This window comes from Prionailurus bengalensis, chromosome B4 (genome assembly GCF_016509475.1).
Source record: "Prionailurus bengalensis isolate Pbe53 chromosome B4, Fcat_Pben_1.1_paternal_pri, whole genome shotgun sequence".
NCBI classification, from domain to species: Eukaryota; Metazoa; Chordata; class Mammalia; order Carnivora; family Felidae; genus Prionailurus; species Prionailurus bengalensis.
The window spans coordinates 136,569,040-136,595,296 of NC_057358.1; the positions used below are offsets into that span (position 1 = coordinate 136,569,040).

At 46.2% G+C, this 26,257-nt stretch overlaps 1 protein-coding gene across 4 annotated transcripts in view; it reads right to left on the bottom strand.

Annotated features, from left to right (window-relative positions):
• EFCAB6 (EF-hand calcium binding domain 6) overlaps nucleotides 1–26,257 on the bottom strand; it is a 240,063-nt gene that overhangs the window by 149,585 nt on the left and 64,221 nt on the right. For all 4 annotated transcript variants that reach the window (XM_043562841.1, XM_043562842.1, XM_043562840.1 and 1 more), the window contains 3 exons: nucleotides 20,028–20,164; nucleotides 16,360–16,472; nucleotides 5,537–5,661 (listed from right to left, as the gene is read on the bottom strand). In XM_043562841.1, the coding sequence (XP_043418776.1) occupies nucleotides 5,537–5,661; nucleotides 16,360–16,472; nucleotides 20,028–20,164 (375 nt within the window). The remainder of the gene's footprint in view (nucleotides 1–5,536; nucleotides 5,662–16,359; nucleotides 16,473–20,027; nucleotides 20,165–26,257) is intronic.

The following is a 26,257-nucleotide window of genomic DNA, read 5'->3' on the forward strand; positions in this document are numbered from 1 at the left end:
AGGAAATTTTCAGTGGTTACTCTTTATAAAAGGAAAAAAAAACAACAACAAGCAATTCAGCAAAGTAAAAAGAAGGACATAAAGATACTTGGAAGTCTCTCCATCCAATTTTTTTTACATAGTGTTCCAGAAACTCTCGTAACGTTCATATAAACATACAACTTTATAAAATTGGGACCATGGCTATACATCCAGATTTGACAGATTTTTTTTTCATTTAACAATATGTCACGAAATGTTTTTCTGTAAGCACTAATACATATCTACATCATGCTTTTATTTTTTATGAAATTTTTAACGTGTATTTATTTTAAAGTTTATTTATTTATTTATTTATTTTGAGAGAAAGAGAGGGCAGAGGAGGGGCAGAGAGAGAGGGAGACACAGAATCCGAAGCAGGCTCCAGGCTCCGAGCTGCCAGCACAGAGCCCGATGCAGGGCTCGAACTCAGGAACCAGGAGATCATGACCTGAGCCGAAGTCGGACGCTTAACTGAGCCACCCAGGTGCCCCTCTACATCATGCTTTTATTTATTTATTTTTTTAATTGTTTTTTCAACGTTTATTTTTTTGGGGACAGAGAGAGACAGAGCATGAACGGGGGAGGGGCAGAGAGAGAGGGAGACACAGAATCGGAAGCAGGCTCCAGGCTCCGAGCCATCAGCCCAGAGCCCGACGCGGGGCTCGAACTCACGGACCGCGAGATCGTGACCTGGCTGAAGTCAGACGCTTAACCGACTGCGCCACCCAGGCGCCCCTACATCATGCTTTTAAATGATGCATGGCACACCATCACATTATTGATAGACCAGTAAAAAGGACACCCATTTTCTGTTTGTACATTTAATTTCTACAAATGCTTCCCTGATCCCCAATCCAGATGAGGTCCCCCTTGTTATTCTCTGTTGTGACACCCTGTCCTTTTCTTTATTTATCGTGTTTGTGAATGTGTTTGTGTAACACCTCTCCCTCTGATGTAAGTTTGTACAATCTCCATGAGAGCTGGGTGTGTCTGTTTTGTTCACTCATAATTACCTAGAATAAAGCACAATTTGGCATGCTGGAGGCATTCAATAAACATTTGTTTTAAATGAATATATTTTTACCAAAACTGTTAATTTTTTTCATGTTTATTTTTGAGAGAGAGAGAGAAAGAGACAGAGTGCGAGCGGGGGAGGGCAGAGAGAGGGGGAGACACAGAATCGGAAGCAGGCTCCAGGCTCTGAGCTGTCAGCACAGTGCGCACACCGGGCTCGAACTCACAGACTGCGAGATCACGACCTGAGCCGAAGTCACACGCTTAACTGACTCAGCCACCCAGGCGCCCCTTTACCAAAAATGTTCCAAAGAAGGGTTGCAAAGTGTCAAAAGCTTTGACACATCAGTGGGAAGGCACATAAAGATTAAAATGATAGCTCAGACGTCATTCTAGCCACATCAGGATGTAAAAAGGTTAAAGTCTAACAACATTAAGCGTTGGTGAGTAGGCGGAACGACAGGAATTCTTTCTCATATGCTTCCGCTGGGACTGTATATTGGTATTTTGAAACACGGTTTGTAACTGCAGGGAGCCTTGGTGGCTCAGTCAGTTAAGCATCCGACTCTGACTTCGGCTCAGGTCGTGATCTCACGGTTCCTGAGTTTGAGCCCCGCATCCGGTGAGCCTGAGTCCCACCTCTCTGCCCTTCACTTGTGCCTCCCCCCTCTCTCTCAAAAAATAAAAGAAAAAAAGAATATAGAGTGGACTGATGATACACACATATAACTCTAGAAAGTGACACAAAAACTCATTCCATTGTGGAGGGAAATTGAACAGTCAGAGCACATAGATAAAACAAGTCCGATACTGCCAGTTAAAGCTGAGGTGCATGTCCCTTACAACCGACCAGGTAATTCCACTCCTAGGTGTAAGCTATTCCTAGAGAGATGTCTGTGCACACGCCCCAAAACATACGTGTGTAACCACTCAGAGCGGCATCACTGGGATCAGCACAAACCAGGAAGCAATCTAAACATCCCTCTGTAAGAGAATGCATCATTTGTGTCGTTGCGGATGATGGAAAACTGTAGAGAAGTGAGAATAATAATACAGCTCTATCAAGAATGGGGGAGGGGCGCCTGGGTGGCTAAGTCAGTTGAGCGTCTGACTCTTGATTTCGGTTCAGTTGATTTTGGCTCAGGTCGTGATCTTGCAGTTTGTGGGTTCAAGTCCCACGTCAGGCTCTGCGCTGACAGCATGGAGCCTGCTTGGGACTCTCTATCTCCCGCTCTTTGCCTCTTTCCTGCTCGCTCGCTCTCTCTCTCTCTCTCTCAAAATAAATAAACTTAAAACCTAAGCACAAGCAGGATGAAAATAAGTGGTTTTGCAACTATAGAAATTTGGAAAGGAAGGAAGGAAGGAAGGAAGGAAGGAAGGAAGGAAGGAAGACAGATCAGGCAAAAGACAGAGAACCCAGTCTAAGGAAACATAATACAAAAAAATATAAACACGTGATCACCTACAAAGGTTTCGTGCCATAAAAAGAAACTAAGACTATGACTTCATTATAAGAAAAGCTTGAAGTCAAGATGATAAAACAATGAAAAAGAAGGGATATTGCAAAGCTAGGAAAATTGAGGACAAAAATAGTATCATTACAGGACCTAATAAAGAAATTAGAAATAACACCATAAGACGCAAGTCTGAGTTAAAATTAATAATAAAGGAAAGGCTTGAAAGACTCCGAACGAAGGCAGGGGAAAAAGGCTGAAGGCAAGCTGGGAGAAGGCGGCAGCTGTCGAGGACGACGATGACCCAGTGTGAGGGTAACTGGGAATAACCCCGAAGGGAGGAAAGATGCTGCGAAGGCAGAGGGACAGAGAGCAGGAGAGGATTCTAGTGACACAGGAGAAGTTTTCTGGAAATGACGGACTGAATCTGTACCTCAAAAGAACACACTGTGTTCCAGGAAACTTTGACATAAAATGCTCCGTGCCAGTATGGCTTAGTTTTACTTTTTAATTTCAAGGATTAAAGAGAATATATACTTTAGGCATCCAGGTAGAAAAAAGGAATTACCTGTAAGGGGGAAAAAAAAAAAACCAGTGAGCTCAGGCTTCTTCAGGACACCCAATGCCAGGAGCGCCTGGGTGGCTCAGTCAGCTGAGCGTCCAACTCTTGACTTCAGCTCAGGTCATGATCTCACAGTCATGAGTTTGAGCCCCTCACTGGACTCCGTGCTGGTGGAGCCTACTTGGGATTCTCTCTCTCCCTCTCTCTGTCTTTCCTCTCCCCTCCCCCGCCCACCCACACACTCCGTCTCTGTTAAAGTAAATAACTCAACTTAATAAAACAAGAACAGAAGACAACGGAACAAGGCTTACAACATCTTGAGGAAAAGAAAGCAAGATGGAAGAATGACACCCAGCCAAGTGTTTCTGGAAGAAAAGTAAGAGGCAGACAGTCTCTAATATGAAAAAAACAAAGGGAATAAAGCCCCCATGAGCCTTTCCTAAGGAAATTACTTGGCTATGAAATCCAGCCAGCCAAAAAAATAAATCAAAATAACGAACTCAGAAAGGGATTAACTACGGTAAACGCTGGCGAATAGTCGTGTGTCTTAAACCCACGTAAATACCCAACGAAGGCCAAACGACCAGGGAAATTATAGGACCGGAATAGAATGTAAATGTCATGGTAAACCCTGGCTAAGGACAAAATAGAAACAACAAAACTTGTGAGGTGGGAAGGTACACCGGGAAGCGAGAGCCCGCCCGTACCGCCTGCGATCGAAAGATCCTTCAAAAACACCGTAATTTCTGCAACTCTTAATGGCTTTCTTAATTCTCTTCTTGTCTCAAAGTCCCTTTTGGGACCTGACATTATCTTGTGGTGAAGAAATATTTATCCCAAGTACAGAAATATCTTCCGCTTCGCTTGAAGACAGCACTGTCAGCAAGGACTCGGATTTAGACTTGGCCCAGGGGCCTCACTGGCAGGGGAACTCTAGACCCGTCATTAAACCTCTCCGTGCCTCAGTTTCCTCAAGTTGAAGCTGGGATGATAGCAGGGCCTGGCTCACGGAGCTGCTGTGAAGACTGAGGAGGACCCTGCCTCGCACCCTGCGGGCCCCACAAAAGGGTTAATTACGAGGGTGGAGAGGGTGGTGATGCCTCCTTTGCTTCCGGTAAATTCAAAGACATTTACGTTAAATACATCTTATTTGTAAACGGAGCATGATTCTCTTCTTATAAAATTATTTCTGTCTATGTATCCGCCCACCCACCCACCGAGGCAGTCATCCTTCCATATATATGAATAAAGACGGGCCGAGAATTATGTTCACCAAATGTTGCCTTTGATTATTTCTGGGCGGGGGATTTTGAATAATTTGTACTTTCTTCTTTGTACTTTTCAGAATTGCTTACTTTTTTGGTAACACTAATGTATTTTGTAATGGTTCTGTTTTTATGAAAACAATAAATGTATTAACCACAATAAGAGAAAACAAAGCTTTACTAATTTACCAACACAATATTACAGACTCACTTCTCCAACACCTTGATCAACACTGGCTTCTGTTAATTTCTTCCTCATTGACATTTTTCTACTGAACACCTTACATTCGTTTTTAAAAGCTCGACGCGCCTCAGTCTGTGGTTTACATGGCACGTACTTTGTCAAGTTTATCATTTGCTTACACAAAGTTTTGCTGTACAAAAGCTTTTCATTCTAATGTAATCAGATGTAGCATCTTTTTCTTTATGGTTTCTGGGCTTTGCATCATGCTTGAAAGGTAGTCTCGATTTCAAGATTAAAAAATTTTCACCCACAGTACTTTTAAATTTAAATAGTTGATTCATACAGAATTTTGGTGTGAAGAATGGCAGGTTACGAGCTTTTTTCCCCCCTGCGCGTCTGGCTAGTGAATTTTTCCAATAATAATTACCCAATGGGCCACTCCGCATCCCTGCCACACTTTGCTGGAATGCCTGATATCATATGCTGAATTCACAGACACAGACTGATCCACCACCCAACTATTATCTTAAGTCAATTTGAATGTCAGATGGTTGTACCAGTGCCATACAGGCTTAGCATACCTTTATATTTTTATGTGATATATTGTTATGTGGTCCTCTATTACTACTTTTCAAAAGAAAAAAATATATATGTATAGCCATCCAGATATAGGGAGAGCAGACATTAATTTTGAATCTTCCAACCCAAGAACCAAAAAAGACCTCTTCATTTACTCAAGTTTTCCTTTAGTTTGCTCAATAAAGATGCCTCACGTCCTCACAGGAGTCTGGAATCTTCTTCACCAGATTGACTGCGTGAGCAGCACAAAAGAGATATGTCGGAACCAGCCTCTCAGCACCAGTACTGTTACGGACAGGCTGTCACGACAGGTTGGAGGAGGCCTCAGGGTCCCAGGAGGTGGAGGCAGGATCCACACGATGCCTAGAAATAGCGTCCAGACCTAATGGTTTTCCACAGCTGTCAATCTCCTGTGCTCGCACTTTAGAGAACCCGGGCGTTAGGGAGACACTCTTACCTCCTGGCAGAAGGCCGTCTCAATTTCTTCCAGGGAGCAGTTTTTCCAGACCTCTTCGGATGAAACAGAGCTGTGAGGGCACTCCCTTTTGGAATTTTTGACGGATTGACTCTCCCAGGAGACCTCTGTTCAGACAAAAGAATTTTCGTTTATTGACGGTGTCAAAGATCCGTTTGAATATTCAGTGTTTCCTGTTCATCTTCACCTGCCTGGCAAGAATTCAAGACTTGAATGAACCAAAAGCACGACGAACTATGTACTAAATGGTGTTGAAATGACTGGCGGAACATTTTAGAAAAAAAGTTAAATTAATCTACCTGCTAGCTTGTGCTGGGATAAACCTTAGGTAAATGGTACATCGAGTAGAAGAATCAAACCGTAAAAGCAGAAGAAAGTTAAGATGAATATTACACAGAACACAATCTCTGGGTGGGAAGTCCTTTCCGAGACACACATTACAGCCCCGAATCACTTAAATAATGGATCTGCCCGACGACATCAATATTTTTCTTGGCTTGGTTAAAAACACACACTCCCAAATCACAATGAAAGAAACGTGAGTGAGAAAAACTATAGGTTAATTACCATGATGCATGAGTAGCTCTTACAAATCACTAAAATAAATACTCAGTAGAACATAGACGCAGGTTGTAAACAGGTAATTCACATAAAAAGAATGAAAAATTCCAACAAACGCACAAAAAAGTACTGAACTCATTGGTAACCCAAACTCTAATTAAAACAAGTTAACGATATGTTTCCACTTGTCAAATAGGCATGGATAAAAGAGAATAATAGGGAAAGAAATCAGTCCTGGCCCGTGTATAGAAAACTTGGTAACTGAATACTTTTAAACCTCCTTTTAGAATTTTACACGAATGGAATTATAGGACCGTCCAACAAATGTATGTGGGTAAGGATATTTTCTGCACTGTTTAAAGACTTACAAAACCGAAACAATTTAAATGCCCATTAATAGAGGATTGGTTTTATAAATCATGGTTCACCAAGCCTATAAAATACCACACAGACATTAAAAACAAAGGTGCCTGCCTAAGTTAATGAACATGGAAAATTTTCCTTCATATATATTGTATCATGATTGAAAGAGATATTATTAGCATAATTTAATTTTCATTTTAATACTTACGTTGTGTATTTGCCTGTCTATCCACCCTCCCATCCACCCATCCACCCACCCAGCCACCCAGCCACCCATCCATCCATCCATCCATCCGAAAGGAAATCTAAGAGGATAGTACACCAAAGAGAATACAGTGGGAGGATTCAGGGGATAGGATTACGGGGATGGTTATTTGTGTTCTCGTGTTTTCTGCCTTTTTTGCAGGAAACATGGATTACTTTTATAATAAAAGAATAAAATAAATCTACAATATAGCCATTTTCTTTCTCAAAGTCGACTACAAAGAATCACAAATGGTTTCCCAGATTTATTTCCTAAACTGTCTGCAAATACGCTTCACTCAAATTAAGCACACTTACAACGACTCAGCTGTAGTTAACAAACTGCCAGTCTTCTGGAATCCCATTGCCTACCTCAAAAAAAAAAAAAAAAAAAAAAAAGAAAGAAAAAGAAAAGAAAACAAGGGAAAAAGAAGAAGAAAAGCAGCCTCCCCCATCTGGCTATGTAATGAAATACAAAGCCATTCTTCCAGAACGTGGTCTGGAATTCTGTGGCATCAGTGAGCCAAGCACTTGAAACTGGGATCTCAGAACGCACACAATGCAAGAGCCTCGTCGAGAGACGGGGAAGCCGACCCACAGAACCAGGGTCCGACTCGGCTGGGCACACAGAGGTCTCCAGTCGGGCTTTCTGACACTGCGCCCTGGTGCGGGCTCCACTCTGGGGCACTGGTACTCTAATGACAGTTCTCGGGGACACAGGGCACATCAAGGGAAACCCATCCGTGCTCTGTAAACAGGATGCCAGGGTCTGGAGGATGGGGGCGGGAGGGGGGGTTGGGGTGTGAGGCCTGCCCTCGGGGAGCTCACAGTCCAGGGACCCGTGCAGCTATACTGCCACCATAAGCTGGCTATGAAGCTCAACCAAGCCACGTTCAAGGGCACCTCTCTCGTCACAGTTACGCCAGGCCTCACTCTTCAGCCGGGCGTAACAATTCCCACCACCTGTTAATGTCCCCAGATTTCCTCTGAAGGGTTCTTGCTGATTTGAAATGGGGTAAAGAGGAAATCCAAAGCTTAAGGGGGGCATTTATGCATGTCATAGATGCAGCAGCAGGAAACCCACCCCCAAATGTCACTTCTTCAGGTGCCAAATAGATAGTGCCCTTGATAAGCAAGATGATGATGGCTTGTTAAGAACACCAACATAGCAAAACCAGAAATATGCAAAATCAACAGGAAACATAGTTCTATACATTTAGAAAAGTCAAAGGTCACGATGCCTGCAAATATATGACATACTGCGTCCCTGATAAGAGGTAGCAACAGCATCAAACCCACCAGCAGCTCTTGGTAATAAGTCCTTATAGGACCCATTTTCCCCAAAAAGGAACCTACAGAAGCAGATTTTATTCTTACCATTTATAGTTCATAGATAAGAGAAAAAAGCAGGAGTTCATATGAGAAACAGAAACAGATACAAAGAAGTATGTGGAATTATGTGCTTACTTAAGAGAGTGAAATTTTAGGAAAAATGCACTATTATTGCTCTCTTGAGCATTATTTTAAAATTATTTAAAAAAATTTTTTTTTCAACGTTTATTTATTTTTGCGACAGAGAGAGACAGAGCATGAACGGGGGAGGGGCAGAGAGAGAGGGAGACACAGAATCGGAAACAGGCTCCAGGCTCTGAGCCATCAGCCCAGAGCCTGACGCGGGGCTTGAACTCTCGGACCGCGAGATCGTGACCTGGCTGAAGTCGGACGCTTAACCAACTGCGCCACCCAGGCGCCCCTATTTTAAAATTATTTTAAAATTATTTTAAAATTTTTAAAATTTTTAAAATTATTCTAAAATTTTAAAATTTAATTTTAAAATTATTGCTCTCTTGAGACTATTTTCCCCAAACCACCATGTAGAAAACAAACATTATTAAAACACTAGTAAAGATTTCACTCTAGAAAAATCAGAAACAGGGGCACCTGGGTGGCGCAGTCGGTGAAGCGTCCGACTTCAGCCAGGTCGCGATCTAGCGGTCCGTGAGTTCGAGCCCCGCGTCAGGCTCTGGGCTGATGGCTCGGAGCCTGGAGCCTGTTTCCGATTCTGTGTCTCCCTCTCTCTCTGCCCCTCCCCCGTTCATGCTCTGTCTCTCTCTGTCCCCAAAAAAATAAATAAACGTTGAAAAAAAATTTAAAAAAAAAATAAAAATCAGAAACAGTCTAGAATTTACTTATCCGTCCATGTGCTTCACGGCTGGAGTGCCAAGAAAAGCATTTCTGAGTGAAACCCTGAAAACAGTACGAAGGTGAGGACGACTCACTTTGGATCCAGCCACTGACTCTGCAGCCTTCCAGGACTACCCACACAGGCTTGTGCTTCTGGGTCCCCATTTGCAAGAAGAAATGGACAGAAATGCCACGGAGTTTGCCCACAAGATGCTCAGTACACATTAGCTACCTATTGGTTGACGAGAAATGTTTAAAAAATTTTTTTTCAACGTTTATTTATTTTTGGAACAGAAAGAGACAGAGCATGAACGGGGGAGGGGCAGAGAGAGAGGGAGACACAGAATCGGAAACAGGCTCCAGGCTCCGAGCCATCAGCCCAGGGCCCGACGCGGGGCTCGAACTCCCGGACCGCGAGATCGTGACCTGGCTGAAGTCGGACGCTTAACCGACTGCGCCACCCAGGCGCCCCCGAGAAATGTTTTAAATGATAGGAGACAAGAAAGGACTCATGTCAATCAGAGCTAGAAAAATTCTGAAATTCAATGATAGAGCCCCCAAGCAAATTCGAAACAAAATCATTCCAGAAATAAAGGCTGAGCTAAAAGGAACACAAGAGCAAATAAACGAAAGTCACAGGAGGTGAAAAAGAGGAAAAAAATGTATCAAGGAAGCAAAAAGGAAAGAAGGCAGGAAGGAACATGTGCAAGAAGGTGATAGTCTAAAACAGAAGCTAGGAAAAGAAATCCAAGATACCTGCAAAATGTGCCACTGGAAAGAAAACGTAACAGTGGAATGGTTCAGATGCTAAAAAATTACAATTCCGGAAGTCTTCCCGAAATAAAAGAGACTCAAGCCTAGCAATTCAAATAGTACCGAAATACTTATAAAATCAGTCACAAGTGTCCAACGTCATGACTTCTAGCAAAATTGCTGGGTTTTAAATAAAAAGCGAAAAATGTGCTGGCTATCTGAACACAAAGACCAAGGCACTAATGAGGGAAAGAAAGTCAGTCTGTCATTAAACTTTTCTTCGGCAAAACTTTACATCACTAGGCACTGGGTAAAGGTATTTAAGATCCTTAAGGAATGAAAATCTGAGCTAAGGGTTTTATCAAATGATTTTTTATATAGGCCACACACAAACTGTAAGAAATCAGAGAATATCATTTCCATGGGCACTTCACAAGAAGTCTACTGGAGGACAAGCTTCAAATCACCAAAATGACTCGAGAGACAAATAAGAGAGATAGAAGCAAGCAAGCAGGTGTGATAAAGACCTCGCTCCTAATGCGGCAATCTGACGGAAGCTGGGTCAGTGAGACAGGAAGACCTACTTCTCTATGACCTACACAGAGACACGTTAGAAGATCAATCAAAACCTAGAAATGACCTTTGAACTGTTCCATGTAACGTCTCTCTGTTTGATTGCTACCCTGAGCAACCTGTCTGATGTCTTGGCTTTTCCCAAAACCAGTCAGTAAGGTTGGGATTCAAATTAGCCAAGCCATGGGCCAAATAAAATAAATTCCATTAGGAGCCAACCAGAAAGGATATGCTGGTGCCATGAGTTGCAGACTTACGTGCTGAGGATTTTGAACTGATAGGATGGCAATGTGAACGGTGACCAGTTGGTGTCGGCGATTTGTCCCTTCCCACCGCATACCAACAAATAGGCCTCTGCTGACAACCTCGGTGTAGAGCCTTAATATAATGCGGCCCACAGCCCCAAATTACTACAGCTGACCCTTGAACAACACAAGGACTAGGGGTGGCAACCCGAACACAGTCAGAAATCTGCATGGAACTTCTGACCCCCCAAAACTTAACTACAAATAGCCTGCCGTTGACCAGGTACCTTACTGGTAACATGAACAGTTGATTAACACATATTTTGCATGTCGTATGTATTCTATGCTGTATTCTTACAGCAAAGTAAGAAAGAGAAAAGATGTCAAGAAAAGCGTAAGAGGAAATACATTTCCAGTACTATGGTATAAAAGCTCTGTGTACGTATGGAGCCCTGCAGTTCAAACCTGCATTGTTTGGGTCCAGTGTGTATCTTTCAGTTAGGACATCCACAAAAAAGAGTTTGTCTTCTAACTGAAGAACTTACATTCCAATTGTGAAAGTTATAGAGGAAAAAGTGGCATGAGTAAGATTTTAAGACGATCTCTACGACTGGGGTATAGAAGACAGACCGGAACAGGCCCGTGCTGCAGACGATGGCACCAGCTAAGAGGCAGCAATGAGAACTTGAGCTAACACTACAGGAACAAGAATATACAGGACAGCCAGATATATATCTCATATCAAATCAGATAAAAATTGCCTTTCCTTGTGAGATGCACCATTATTCTACATACCCCTAACAAACAAAAATGTTGCCAATTATCGGTAACAAAATGTGAAAAAAACTGAGATTCCCATGCTGGAACTGAAATTGTATTACAGAACTCACCTTCTTACAATACCTGGTGAAAGAAGCAAAAGAAAAAAATAGTAAAAATTAGAAAAATCAATAAATTACCAGCATAGACTGACACAAGAAGAAACTCTTAACACGGGCAACCAGAAAGCTTTGCTTCCAGTTATGGTAGATTGGCTCACATTGAACCTATCTTCCCAGCAGATAACAAGTATAAACTCCGGCCAAAATATAAACAAAAAACTGTCTGAAGGCACTAGAGAGCAACTGACATAAACGGGAGTTGACACTTGGAAAAAGAGAGTAACTCTCGATGCATTTCTTATTGTTTGGCTTTTCCAGCATCCTGCTGGCTTTAGGAATCAGAAGACAGAGTTCAGGACTACCTAGTATCTGGAAAGTATGAAAGTGAGGAAAGACCAAAAAGAAGGGCTTGGGGGGCACCTGGGTGGCTCAGTCGGTTAGGCGGCCGACTTCGGCTCAGGTCATGATCTCGCGATCCGTGAGTTCTAGCCCCGCGTCGGGCTCTGTGCTGACAGCTCAGAGCCTGGAGCCTGCTTCATATTCTGTGTCTCCCTCTCTCTGACCCTCCCCTGTTCATGCTCTGTCTCTCCCTGTCTCAAAAATAAATAAACGTTAAAAAAAATTAAAAAAAAAAGAAGAAGAAGGGCTTGGAGGAGGATTTCCAAAGTCTGTGCATAACTTCTGCCAAAATCTTTGGCTAATCCCTGAACAAGATATATAGAGCAGACAATAAGATGCCCAGCTAAGGCTAAAATAGCAGAACAAAGATTTCAAGCGTTAAAGCCCTCAGGGAGGACAAAGACTAGAGTCTGAGTGTAGCTAAATAAACTGGCTGCTAAAACAAATACTTATATTCTTCAGAGGAACATAACAGAATCTAAAGCCTCTACAATGCAAAATTTACTGTATCCAGGCTAAATTCCAAAGTTGCTAGACGTCGCAAAACAAAACAAGACAGAAAACTGTGATGCCTCATATTTAAGACAAAAAAGTAATCAATAAAGAACCAGACTTGGAGATGACCTAAAGGCTGGAAATAGCGGATAAAAATTTTAAAGCTTTTGAGAGTTTGAATTTCAACATAAGTGCTTGAGAACAAAAGGGAAACTATACTCTTAATGAGTGAACAGACAGCAAATCTCAGCAGAACAACAGAAGCTATAGCAATGCATTCTGTGTTTCTAGTGTATATAAAAGTACAACATATAACAGCACTGTAGCAAGAGACAGGAAAGAAGAATGGGCAAATACTGTTGTAAAGCCCTTATACTTCATGAGAATTAGTATAATATTAGATTGAGGTAGACTCTAATTAATTAAAGACATATAAGAGAATTAAAAAATCATCAGTTTACCCCATGTTCTCGAAATTATGAAAACAATACTGGAAAAGTGTGGGAGGCTGGTGTAGGTGGACTGACAAAGAAGGAGAGGAGCATAATGCAAAAAGGCAAAGATCTCATCTTGGAATAAAATATGAAAGGTACAAAATTGTTTTAAAGAACATCCTCAGGGGTACCTGGGTGGCTCAGTTGGTTAAGCGTCCAACTTTGGCTCAGGCCTGATCTCATGGTTCGTGAGTTTGAGCCCTGCGTCAGGCTCTGTGCTGACAGCTCGGGGCTTGGAGCCTGCTTCGGATTCTGTGTCTCCCTCTCTCTTTCTGCCCCTCCCCCACTTGAGCGCGTGCGCACATGCTCTCTCTCTCAAAAATAAATAAACATTAATTTAAAAAAGAACATCTTCATAAGAACACAAATTCAGGGGTGCCTGGGTGGCTCAGTCAGTTAAACATCTGACTCTTGATTTTGGCTCAGGTCATGATCTCATGAACTATGAGATCAAGCCCTGTGATGGAGCTGACAGCACACATCCGGCTTGGAATTCTCTCTCTCCTTCTCTCTCTGTCCCTTCCTCACTCACACACACACATGCTCTCTCTCTCTCTCTCTCTCTCTCTCTCTCTCTCTCAAAATAAACACGTAAACACGAAAAAAGCACACAAACTCAGTCAAACGAGATGGTAAGACAACAAAACGAGAGGGAAAGTAATATCGTAAACCAAAGGCAATGCCATGATAGAAGTAATAAATAAGGTAGAAATCACATGGAACAAAAAAAAAGACCTTGGCAAAAATCAGATCACAAGTGTAGATAAAAGACTGAGATGTCACTGTGACCTCAGAGGAAAAAGGCAAAGAAATAAAAAGGCACTTTAAGATAACTTAACAGACACAAAAGACAAAGACAATACAACATAAGGATAATCTGCAACAGCGAAGTTAAAAATCAGGAAAATGAAACCAAAGATTTATTCAAAGATGTAATAGTACTTAAAAAAAATCTTGAAATGAAAAAGTAATTGGACTTGCAGATTAAAAACACACTGTGCAAAAGGCTCAACAGCATGACCTATCCTAGCTACGTTTCTGAAACTCAGGACCAAGTAATTCCTTTGGGAAGCCAGCTAGGAGGAGCACGTCGTGGATAAGGGGGAAACCAGGCAAGCATCAGACTTCCGCACAGCCCCATCAGTATCAGAGACAGTGGGTCAAAGTCTCTGATGTTGGGGGGCGGGAACGCGTGACCCGCGGGTATTACCTCCAGCCAAGACATAGTCAGGATTTTCTTTAGTTTCGTTGCAATTCCTGTGCTTCTGATATGCTCAAGTAAAAGCCAAAACTGATATAAAAGGCCATCTCTAGGAACCCATTTCTACAAAGCTATTTCTGTCTGTCTTGCTTCTCCTTTCCACAGATCTGCACGGAAAGATGCTAGGCATCACGCTGATAGTGGTTAATTCTGGGTGGTAGGATTGGCTTGACTGTTTACTTCAATCTTTTTTGCTTAATCTGCCAAAGTGCTTCAAGGGCTGCGGAGAATATGAAGAGAGACAGTCCAGGAGTGTACTTAGCCTCAGGCCTGGCATGGGACAAATGTTCAGTAAGCACGGTGGAATGTTACGGTTCTCAAGTTAGGCCTCTAAACTTACTTGTGATGAAAAGTCTCTATGATCAAGGGAGACCACCACCTTATATCTCCCTTGGACAAAGTTCACAGCCCATGCTCTGGCCAAACACGTTCCCCCTTTGGGGGGAAACTCTCATTCCCTCCACACTTGTCATGTGCATCCTGTGAACTCTGGGCCTGCAAAAGTGCCTCCCGGCTCCTCCCTGGACCGCCCTCCTCCTCCTGTGCACACCCCACGACATTCTGTTCTTCCCTCTCAGGCATTTGTACAGTTTGTTTTGGAGCTAAACAGCTCAAATCTCAACTCCACCAAAAACTAGCTCTATGACTTTGGGAGCTTCATCTAGCACCCTTGAGTCTGAATTTTCTCATCTAAAAAATGGGATAATAATACCCATCTCACAAAGGTGTTGAGAGAAATAAAAATTAAAATTAAGGCTCATGAAGTATCTATACAGAGCACAACAAATTAGTGCTTTATATTATTATTTCTTTTTTATGTGACTTGTTTTATGCCTTACCTGCCCCATTTAAAACACACACACACACACACACACACACACACACACACACACTCCTTAAAGACAGAGTATGTACGGAAGCCTGGGTGGCTCAGTCAGTTAAGCGTCCGACTTCAGCTCAGGTCATGATCTCACAGTCCGTGAGTTCGAGCCCCGCGTCGGGCTCTGTGCTGACGGCTCAGAGCCTGGAGCCTGCTTTGGATTCTGTGTCTCCCTCTCTCTCTGCCCCTCCCCTGCTCATGCGCTCTCTCTGTCTCAAAAATAAATTAAAAAAAAAAAAAATTAAAAAAAAAAAAAAAAGACAGAGTATGTTACTTGGCTCCGAAGCCAATGAAGGGCCCAGTGCTGTGCACATGAACTAACAAAACATAAGGGATGATCAGGTTCTTGGAAGAGCATCTGGTCTAGTTATTCCTAAAACTCGAGAGGTGTTAACAAGGAGACCCCCTAAGGAGTCTGCTATCAGTGATCTTAGAGGAACCGAGCTAAAATCTGAGAATGTGTCATTGTTAAGCCTGCCAGTGTGGCAAATCTGAGAATCACAGAAGGTGCTCGATGAGTATTTGTTGTGCTGAATTAAATTGAAACCAGACAGTGACACCACGTCTCGAGGCAAGAAACCACTTGCCTTCAAATGACCAAAGGCTCCCAAGGGAGAATCTCCAGTTGCATCCTTCATAAATTCATCCCCGGGGGACTGGACTCTGCTCTCTCCAGAACTATACAGCAGGTCAACAACTCTGGGCACTTTGTTGATGAGGCTGGGATAAACGCCATCGGCGCAAGGAGAAAGTGTTCCGTCTCAAGGCTACATGCCTGTGTGAGCCTGGCTTTACATGTCTAAGAGAATGCATAAACTACTCAGCTATTTGCCCTTTTATATTAAGATTTTCTTCCCATCACTAAAGGAATAATGTGTTCATTACAAATTTTTGAATATGGGGCGCCTGGGTGGCTCAGTCGGTTGAGCGTCCAACTTCAGCTCAGGTCATGATCTCACGGTCTGTGAGTTCGAGCCCCACATCGGGCTCTGTGCTGACAGCTAGGAGCCTGGAGCCTGCTTCCGATTCTGTGTCTCCCTCTCTCTCTGCCCCTCCCCTGCTCATGCTCTGTCTCTCGCTGTCTCATAAATAAATAAATAAATAACATTAAAAAAATTTTTTTTGAATATACAGAAGCAGCAGAAAGAAGAATGAAACAACACCCAGGCACATATCACTTAAAGACGATCTGTGTCTTAGAATTTTCTTTCTAATCATCTACGGATAACACCCCATCCACTTTCCACCATGGAAATCGCTGCTCGTGGCTGTGCATGGATACTCTGTGACTCACTTAACCCTTTTTCTGCTGTTAGACAGTTATGTTATTCTTCTAAACAATGATGCCATGGCTATCTCTGCACCTAATGCATTTTCCATATTTGTAAGTATTCCTTAGAATAGGTCCTAGAAGAGGAATCATTGTGCCAAACGATATTGAAATCTTTAGCTATGTACTTTCAAAACACTCACCTGGATTTCCCGTTTTATATCTAAGATTCAAGTCATTATTTACACTGAGGTTCTTCAAGAAAACATTATAGTCCACTGTGGTGTCTTTATCAATGTTGTAGTGTTTTGCAAACCTGAAATAGAAATGTTCTTTGGTAATCAGAAATTACGATACAGAGAATCTAAAACGAGGCAAGGTATCCTTCAGCACTGGGGTTGGCATTCATTTTAATGCATTTCTAGCTAGAGCTGGAATTAAAAAGTCAATGCTAAGAATGGTTAGCATAAGATTCAAACACACAGATACTTCGAAGGAGATCATTCTCCTTGGCCTACCGACGCGTGCGTGAGGGTTCGAACAGTACAGGTGCATCTCAGGACCCGTCTTCTCCCTTCTCTGGAAGGAGGAGGGAGCAGCCAGGACTCAGGCTGCACTCAGACAGCAAAAGCAGGTCCCACTTTCCTTTAATAAATAGGGGGCAATGGATCTGGCCCATGAGTCAATTAGCAGAAAGCCACTGTCACCAGAGAAATCCAGAGTGGGGTGTAGGGGAGAACCCAGCCCATCCTCTTGACCCAGCACAGCATTTCACAGAGACAAACAGAGGCCCAGTTCACTGGGGTGAGGGGCAAAACCAGTGATCTCTCCCTGAAATATACTGAGACACTCTTTCTTTCTAAGTTCAGATAAATAGGATGTTTGAATATTTTTTTCTTTTCAAAGTGAATCTTCTATTATTCATATCTGCCACTTGATAAATGGCTTCTTAGATGATTTCTGCATTATTACATTGAGAAAAAATTGACAGTTTTTAAATGTTTGGTTATATTATCTCCATATGTGTTGGTTTCTATAATTATCTAATTTCATGCTGCTTTCTAAAAATTTAGCAATTATCACTTAAAGTATTTGTTATTTTTCTGTTTTCCAAATTTAACAAAGAGTAACGTCATGTGTTCATTTCAATGCATACCTTTTTCTCACCCACTTTGACGAATCTTGCCCATTGTTCTAATAAGAAAAAATATCTGGAGATAGGATAGCTGCCAGATGTTAACACTGAAACTCCCAGAGTAGCTGCGTCTTTCACCCACAGTCTCTGTCTTGTGAAAATACGGCTGTGGGCTCGGGGACCCGGAAGGCTGACCTACTGTGCTCCTAGTTGAGTTACTGTCCTATAGAAAGCGTTGGCTACTCTGATGCTCCAGGAAAATGTCCGGATATTGATAAATATCTCATCACCAGCTTCCCTGTTTTCCGTAAAACTCCAGCGTTCCTTCAGACTGGTATTTCCTCCTAAGAGAATCCTGACCTTTCCTAATACCCAGCCCATCCGCAGTCATAATCCCTGCTGCAGATTCATCGAGGACAGACAGACAGAATCCCATGATAATATTTCCTACAGATAAAAATCTCAAAAACCAAGTCTCAGTAGTGCCCAGGCGAGTGGGTCACACAGGAAGGCCAACTGCAGGGTCAAGGGAACGACACCTTCGACCCATGAACCTCTCCGGCATCACCACCTACAACCAGCCTTGGGCTTCACTCCTCTGCACAGGCAGTGGGCTGACCTCGAGTGAGTTTGTTTGCTTTTCAGGCTGGCCATTCATTGTTTTACTGGGATGCAAATGCTTGGGCCTGTGGGGCTACGGACGGTAGGGTGTGTGAGATGGGAAAGGAAAAGCATAACCCAATGGGTCTCAGGGTGGTCTGATCAATTGTAAGATTGGCGAGGAGGTTCTCTCTCGCCTCTTCTGCGCACACACTGGACGGTATTTTGCAGCCTAAAGAGACCTGTCGTCTAGGGAACGGAGTGCGTTCCTGGAATCTTTATGACCGTGACAGAGTCGCCGGGAAAGTGGCGCCTCCTATGCGCCAGGAGCATCCCAGACCCGCTTTATACACTATGGAGCATCTTGGCGTCAGTGTGCAAGGGGTTTCTAGCTAGAAACTTCTTTAAGCGGAAGCTGGGTCTTGGAGGGGCCCAGGAGCTTCCCAAAGCCCTAGAACCGGGGAGGGTGCAACACAGACCTGACCCCAAGCGGAGCCTGACTTCAAAGCCCAGGTTGTTACCGCCTGGTAAACCTAAAATGGCCAAGTTAATACTGAAGCAGCTTCTCAGGGAAAGAGTATATTCTTGAGCTTCTATAAGAAAAGCATTAAAGCCATTGAAGAAATGGTCTGCTTTTGATCCTTTGCGTTTCTGTTCTAAAGAAAAGCAATTCTATTATGTTAAGTTTCCCGAGCCTTATCACGAAAACAGTATTGTTCTCGAGGCTTAGGGAAAAAACTCAAATAAAAATTTGTGGAGTTCTTTATTATTCAATACTTACGAGATGGGGAAACAGGCAGTAACATTTTTTATAGATTTACTAGGTTGGAGACCGCAGTGCCAAACACAAGGTTTATTGTCAAATAAAACACTGTTTTGTTTTTTGATTGCCTGTTTTAGAAGGGTGTTGCTTCTGTTCCATAATTGCGTGCACAAAATTATTTAATTTGTTTTGTTTGGATCTTACTCTGGACACTTTCCCAGTCGGAAAGATGTAAAAATTAAAACATCTATTATGTCCTTTTATATTCTGAGGTGGGTTAGGAAGAGGAAAACAGGAAGAACATATTCAAAAGACCAGGCAATACCCATTTCTATAAAGTCTCCCTGAGTTTCAGACCCCACAGCGCCCCTGCCACGCTCACAGGCCCCCTGCACTTCCTTGCTACAAGAGCAGGTTCCTCTTCTCCGGACAGAAGCAACATCGTCTTTATGACACTACGCAAAGCAGGCACAGCCGCCATTGTCAGAGCGATTTATAACTGCAGTGTGATGTGAGGCTCTTCAGCGCGGAGGGAAATAATAAGGCTTGGTACTTCTGTTAACAGCCTGGGGGATGCTGAGTAGAGTGGGTAAAGGCAGGAAGAGGAAGAGAGCTTCCTGGCGGAGTCCCACAGAAATGAAGTTCAACGTGGGCCCCCTTCTAGTGGCTTCCATTCAAAACTCAGGTAGCCACGGAAGCCAAGCGTTTGGCTTCTTCTAAATGATCTGGAGTTTATTGGAGGCTCAAAAAAAAAAAAAAAAAAAAAAAAGATGCCCGTGCAGGCTTCCACACACTGCCCTCGAGTCAGGAGCAGGTGGCGGCGGCTTTGGAGAGCCGTGAGGCGGCTAAACGTTCGGTTATTCGCGGTCCCCCTGCCGCGGTGCCCTCCCCCAACCCCAGCAACAACAGTCCTCGGAGGAAAATTAAGTTTCTGTTATGATATCACGATGGAGAGCCAGCAGGGAGCACACCAGCTAATGAATAAATCCTGGAATTGGTTCTTCTCTAACCCCGGGCCTTGAGTAAAAGTCAACTGTGAACGGGAAACACGGGGGATGGCGGGCGCGGTGCCAACCAGAAAGGCGAGACAACTGGGTGATGGATCGCTTAAATAATCGAGATGTGTTCAGGCCTGCCGGCCAGATGACTGTCACCCTGGGGACTCTCGGAATTAGAACCATTAGCTCTCGAGCATGAGCATTTGCAGGGAGCATCACGGGCCCAGGAGAAACGCCACGAGCGCCTCTTTTAGAAAGCCAAGATGCAGACGGCAGGAGGGGATGATGTCGGACCCCAGGGCACCTGCCAGGTCCCACTTTGAAACTGGGTTAAGTTCTACCGCACAATCTCTCCCCACACCTTCGTTTACTCACTTTTTGTATTCATCGTCTTTCATCTTCAAACAGAAGGTCTCCAGAACTTTCCTCAGCTCGTGGGGCTGGACCAGACCAGTCTTGTTAACATCAATGAGCTTGAAGGCTTTGATAACAGTTTTCATGTTTTTGAAAATCTGTGTAGAGAAAGTGATTTAGGAGAAGTCAAAAGACCCAGTGTTAAAAACCAGAATGGTCATAAAAAATGTGAACGGTTTAAAATACGTCTTGTAAAATAAAATGTTTTCAAAGACTCACAGTTGTAGGTATTGCGAAATGACAGGTCTATGGGAAAAAAGAACACTTTGCATTTATTGAATGTTTGCAAAGCAATTTTCTCTGTAAATGGTCTTAGTAAGTTTTTAAAAAGTCTTTCTGATGTAAAGCAGTAAGTCTCATACACAATTCATTCCCTTTTAGAGCCATACGAAAAATCTTTTTTTTTGTTGTTAATTGATACTTAAAAACTACAGTTCAGGTAAGGCTGGACTTGTACAATCTTTTTCATAGCCATTTGCAAAGTCTCTTTACTAGCAGCTGCAAAGCAAGACTGTAGATCTCAACCCCTTTGAATTTTTAAATTTTTTTAATGTTTATTACTTTTGAGAGAGAGAGAGCGCGCGCACGAGCAGGGGAGGGGCAGAGAGAGACGGAGACACAGAATCCGAAGCGGGCTCCAGGCTCCGAGCTGTCAGCGCAGAGCCCGACGAGGGGCTCGAACTCACGAACCTCAAGATCATGACCTGAGCCGAAGTCGGACGCTTAACCGACTGAGCCACCTAGGTGCCCCAACCCCTCTGAATTTGTAAAAACTATTCTCGAAAATCTGTATAGAGATCTTTCCCAAAGTCAGCAAATGCATAGTTATTGGGCACACAGACGTGAAAGGCATTTGGATAAGCCCTACGGAGACGCAGAATACTAAGCTGTGTGCTTATCCCAAGGCTACTTGTACTTAGAGGACAACATCTGCTGGGGCTCACGTGTGGAGCTGTGTGATTGAATCCCCCCCAGCCCACGGGGAGGAAGCACCATTCTCCATTTTGCTGGGATTCTAATGCAAGCCAACCCATTCGCCGCACTACCCAAAGAGAAGACAAGACAAGACGAGTATCCGCTGGAGCTGGGCTGTGGGAACAAGAGCCAGATAACGGAGACAGTGTGGAGCCGTAGGCCTTCACAGAGAGTTCCTGAGTCGTCCAGGATGCTTCCTGCAGGAGGAGGCATCTGAGCTGAGGGGTGACTAGGGCAGGGCGGGAAGGCATTCTGCACGGTGGAGCGTGAAGGCTGGAGTTCGGACCGTGGATGACGAGGGATGAATGTCTGTCTGGTACAGCCTTAGAGGGTCTGATTCTATCGTCCTGCGCTAGGTCAAGTCCATGGCCAGCCCAGAGTCAGGTGACCGGTGCCCCTCAAGGAAGGGGTTTGGGAAAAACTCTAAGACGAGCAGGCCTTTTCTCTCATTAACATCTCCCAGTTCCTCAACACTTCCTCCAATGGGTCCCTTCCAGGGATGGGAATGGGTCCCTTCCTGGTGACCCTCTTCTGCGGTGGCCGCGCTCGTGCTCACACCCGAGGAACCACTACCACTGAGCTGAGGAACCTGCTCCCTCTCCTCCCTGGCTGCTTGGACCTACAAATGCCAGGCCCTCCTAGCTGGGCTGCTAGCCCCGGCCAGGCCTGCCCTGCCTCAAGGACCACTCGTGGCTTCCCAAAGACTACCTCTGACCCCGGATCTCTCAGCTCCTGGCCCTCCCCCCGGCCTGAGGTCACCGCTGCCTGCCGAGACTCCAGCCTTGTCATCCCCAGTGACGGCCACTCTCCAGAATCAGGCCCCATGCTCCCGCCACCCCCGCCCTGCTCCAGCTCCCTCCCTCGAGTGCAGGACCCCACAGCCTTCTCCCACGAGGGCCCCCGTCGGCCACTCCAATTCCTGTGCACAGTCCTCGCTCCCTCCCGGCCAGTCTCTGTAATCACCACTGCATACATACGTGCTCCCCACTCCCGCCTCAGCCTTGGCAAGCCCCCATCCCTGATTAAATCCAACTCCCCGCCTATTCCAGGCACCTGATGTGGCTGCAGAGGGCGGCCCATCCACCACTCAGCTGGGTCCCCTCACTCGGGGCGCTGTGGGATCCTGCTCTGCTGCGTTAGTCACTCACCACCCCCACCAGACTCTGTCCACCTTCTCCATCCTCGCACCTCCCTTCCCATCCCTGGCCTTCCTTCCCGCTGAGAGCCTCGCTCCTTATTTATGCAGGAAAACAGAAGTGGCTCTAAGACAATGACCCCGTGCTCTCCAGTGTCTAAGTCCATCTGACTCCAAACCCACGTGAGAGGCCTCCCCCACCCCCCGGACACTCGCGACCCCGTCCCCCACACCACATCGCCCCGCTCACGTCTCCCCACAAACCCTGACCCGCCAGGCCCCACAGACCGGCCCCAGGCGGCTCTGTCACCTCAGCCGCCCCCCTCCCCGTCCCCTGCCACCTGTCCCCTGGCTCGCTGCTTTCCGGCCCCGGACTCTATGCTGCTCCTCCCGAGTTCCAGGCTCCTCCCGCCTCAAGGCGTTTGCATTGGCTGTTCTTTCTGCCTGGAACATTCTTCCCCAGACACCCACTGTCTCACTCCCTCACTCCATCCGGATCTCGGCCCACATGTCGTCTCGTCAGAAAGGCCTTCCTGACCTCGAGCGTTAAGTCAGGACCCCATCCCCGATACGCAGATTCTCGTCTCCAGAGCACTTCTCACCAGCTGATTTTTTTTTTGAACGTTTTACTTTTGAGAGAGAGAGACCGTTAGCAGGGGAGGGGCAGAGAGGGGCGGGGGGACAGAGGATGCAAAGCGGGCTCTGCGCTGACAGCAGAGAGCTGGAACTCACGAACCGTGAGATCACGACCCGAGCTGGAGTCGGACGCTTAACCCACTGGGCCAGCTAGGTGCCCCCTCGCCAGCTGATTTAATGCTCATCTTTACTGTCTGCTTCTCCTTCTGGAGCGTCAGCTCCCCAGACAGGGCTCAGGGCTTCAGCTCTGGGGTCCGGCTCAGTAGGTGTCTGAGCGAATGAATGAAGGAACGACCTGCCTTCTCTTTCTCCTGCTTGGGGAAAAAGCCACCCTCTGAGGAAGCTTTGTTATGCGTCTGCAAATACCTCCGCGGGCCGATCCTGAATGTCAGAATGATTCCATCTACTGTGTAATAATGGTTACGATCATACGATAACTGAACAAATACTAATTGAATGTCTGTTCTGTGCCAAGCCCCACGCTAAGTTCCATACACATGTCCCACTTCTAACACCGGCTAAGACCATGTTAATATCCCAAACGGGGAATGCCCAGCGAGGAGGAGCGGGAACCGCATCCCCTAAGGTGAGGCCGTGGCTCGGCTCGCAGGCGTCCGCCCTCAGCCCAACCGCTTTGTCTAAAAGAACGGAGCCCCGGCCACGGACCGCACTTGCTCTGGGGTCAGACAGAAACCTCGGCACCTGGTCTGCCGCCAAATTCTCGCTTCACCTCTTCGGGTAAAACGGAGGACATGAGGCGATGCGCTTTTTTAAAACCCCGAAGCGGCCCATATGGGTCTCCGGCGTGGAAAGCCAGGAAGCAGCCAGTCTGGCACAGAACTCACACCCACCAGAGGTATGTCTCCAAGTTTCTTATCATTTGTCAGACTGAAGTTTGGCAGGATCTGAACTGAGCTGCAGATGGCGAGGCTTATCAAAGCCGCGGAGTTAGGGCCACCGTGTAGAAGACTCGTCCCATACGCGACACGAAGGAAGAAAAGTGTATCAGGGGACAAAATGGCTGGGGGCACGACAGTGGCCGTGGCCGTGCCCCATCCCGTGTCCCGGCTCCCTTGAAAAGAGAGGGCGGGGGGAGGCAGGGGAGGAGACGGTGGAGACAGAAAAATAGGATGGCGTGGGCAGCATCGAGCTCCTTTCTAGGCCAGCTAGACGTGGGCCATTTTGGTATAAGTGGGACATGTCTGTATTAAGAGCCACTGTCTCTGAGCCTCCTGCTTACCCCCCACGCCAGCTCCAAATCCCACGATCTCGCCCCCTCCCACAGTCCCTGGGCTCCAGCCACAGCGAACTGCTCAAATTCCCACGCCCGGCAGGCTCTCTGGCCCAGGCTGGAAAGCCGTCGCCAGGCCTGCGAAGCCCTAGTCGTCCGACCCCCACTCCCTCTCCACCCCGCCCCTCCTGCCCTCCCCGGCTCTCTCTGCTCCAGCTGCCCGGCCGCCTTGCTTCCTCCGGCCCGTACCAAGCATGCTCATCCTTCAAGACTTTTGCACGTTCGGTCTCCTCCTCCTGAAGCTCCCTCCTGGCCTTCATTCAGGTCTGTCACCCGCCGCCTGCTCCTGGGAAGCCCTCCTCGATGGCCCGCACAGAAGCCTGCGTTCGCATCTTTTTCCGACCTCTCGCTTTCTTTTTCTCTTGGCGTTCATCTACACCCGGGCCCCTTCCATATTTCCTTTCTGTATCTGTTTATCGTTTCCCTCCCTCCACTGAAGCGTAAACTCCGAGGAGAAGGACGTGGTTTTATTTGCCGCTATGCCCGCCGGGCTTAGAACGGCACCTGGACAGCGTGGATGTTCATAAATATTTGCAGAGCGAGTTAGCAAGCTGGGTCTGCTGCCCTGAGCCCTTCCCCCGGCCCCGCCACAGTTCCTCGGGGGGCAGGATCCCGTGCCCTGCCACTGGCTTTCCTAATTACACTTCCACCCGGCCGCTGGCTCCCTAGCTTTGATCATTGTCATCGGGGGTATTCCTGCCTGAAATGGGCACCCAGCTCCCTGTCTGGCCTCTGCTCCCCAGGGCTCCGTCCCTCCATTCCCACCGCTCTGAGGGAGGGGTGATCCAGAGGGCCAAACCCACGGAGAGAGGCAAACACTGGTCCACTGTCAGCAAAAGGAGAAGAGCCCCCTACTTCCTCCCTCCACACCCGGCAAGTTTCCCAGAAAAGAACCCGTGGCCTTGCCCTCCTTACTGCCCAGAGATGGGCCTGGAAAGGGCTGCTCTCCTAGCCTGGCGTCCCCGACTACAGAGGCCCGACTCCCTCTCCTGTATTCCAGGCGCGGCAAACTCTTGCCTACCGCCTATCTGTGTCGCTTACAAGCTAGGAATGATTTTTACATTTGTTAATGGTCGACTTAAAACAAATTCAAAAGAAGGCTATTTGGTGACATGTGAAAGATGAATGTCACATTTCAGAGTCCACAGGCACATTTTATGCTGCCCGGCCATGCCCGCTCATTTGCACATTGCCCCTTGGCTGCCTCCCCCTACAAGCAGGGGCAGAGATGGGTACTTGGGCAGAACACCTGGCCCACAAAGACAGCATCACTTACTGTCTTTACAGAACAAGTTCACGACCCCTGTCCCACTCCCACCCACGGACTCCCACCTACCTCTATGCGAAGTCGAGGAGCTTTATGTGCACAAACACAGGAGAAGCCCTGAGGATTTAAAAGAAAACCAGAACAGTAGCTACTTATGGCTTTAAAGACTTGGAGCCATGGGGCGCCTGGGTGGCTCAGTCAATTAAGTGTCCGACCCTTGATTTCGGCTCAGGTCATGATCTCACGGTCGTGAGATCGAGCCTCGCGTCAGGCTTTATGCTGAGCATGGACCCTACTTGGGATTCTCTCTCTCCCTCTCTCTCTCTGCACCTTCTCTGCTTGCTCTCTCTCTCTCTTTCTCTCTCAAAAACGTTTAAAATAATAATAATAATAATAATAATAATAATAAAGACTTGGAGCCAGGAAATGGGTCTGAGGCTACGGGGAAGGTGCTTCAAGTCTTCTCTTCCCAACCATCTTCCCCATCCCCTGCACCAGACTAGTCCCGGCCCACCCTGGGCAGCCTGGGCCCAGACAGGAGCTGCTTCCCATGGCTCTCTGAGCGAGCCCCGCACCAGGCTGTGTGCTGGCCACCACAGACACAGACCCTCTACCCTCCCCCGCTAATGCTAGCTGGCATTAGCTCCCCCTGTACCCTGGACCCCGCCCCTGCCTTCCCCCTTGCTGGTCCCCAGTGCACCCAGCACCCCGGGCAGTACCATATGCCTGCAGAGCAGGGCAGTATGTGGCCCTCTCCACGTCCTTGGAGCCCCACGCTGGGGAGACAGCCAAGAACAAGGGGGATGATGGGTGGTGAACCACAGCGAGGACGGACTAAAAAGCCCAGATTCTTCCACCTGGACGGCAGGACTGGAGAAAAGCAGATA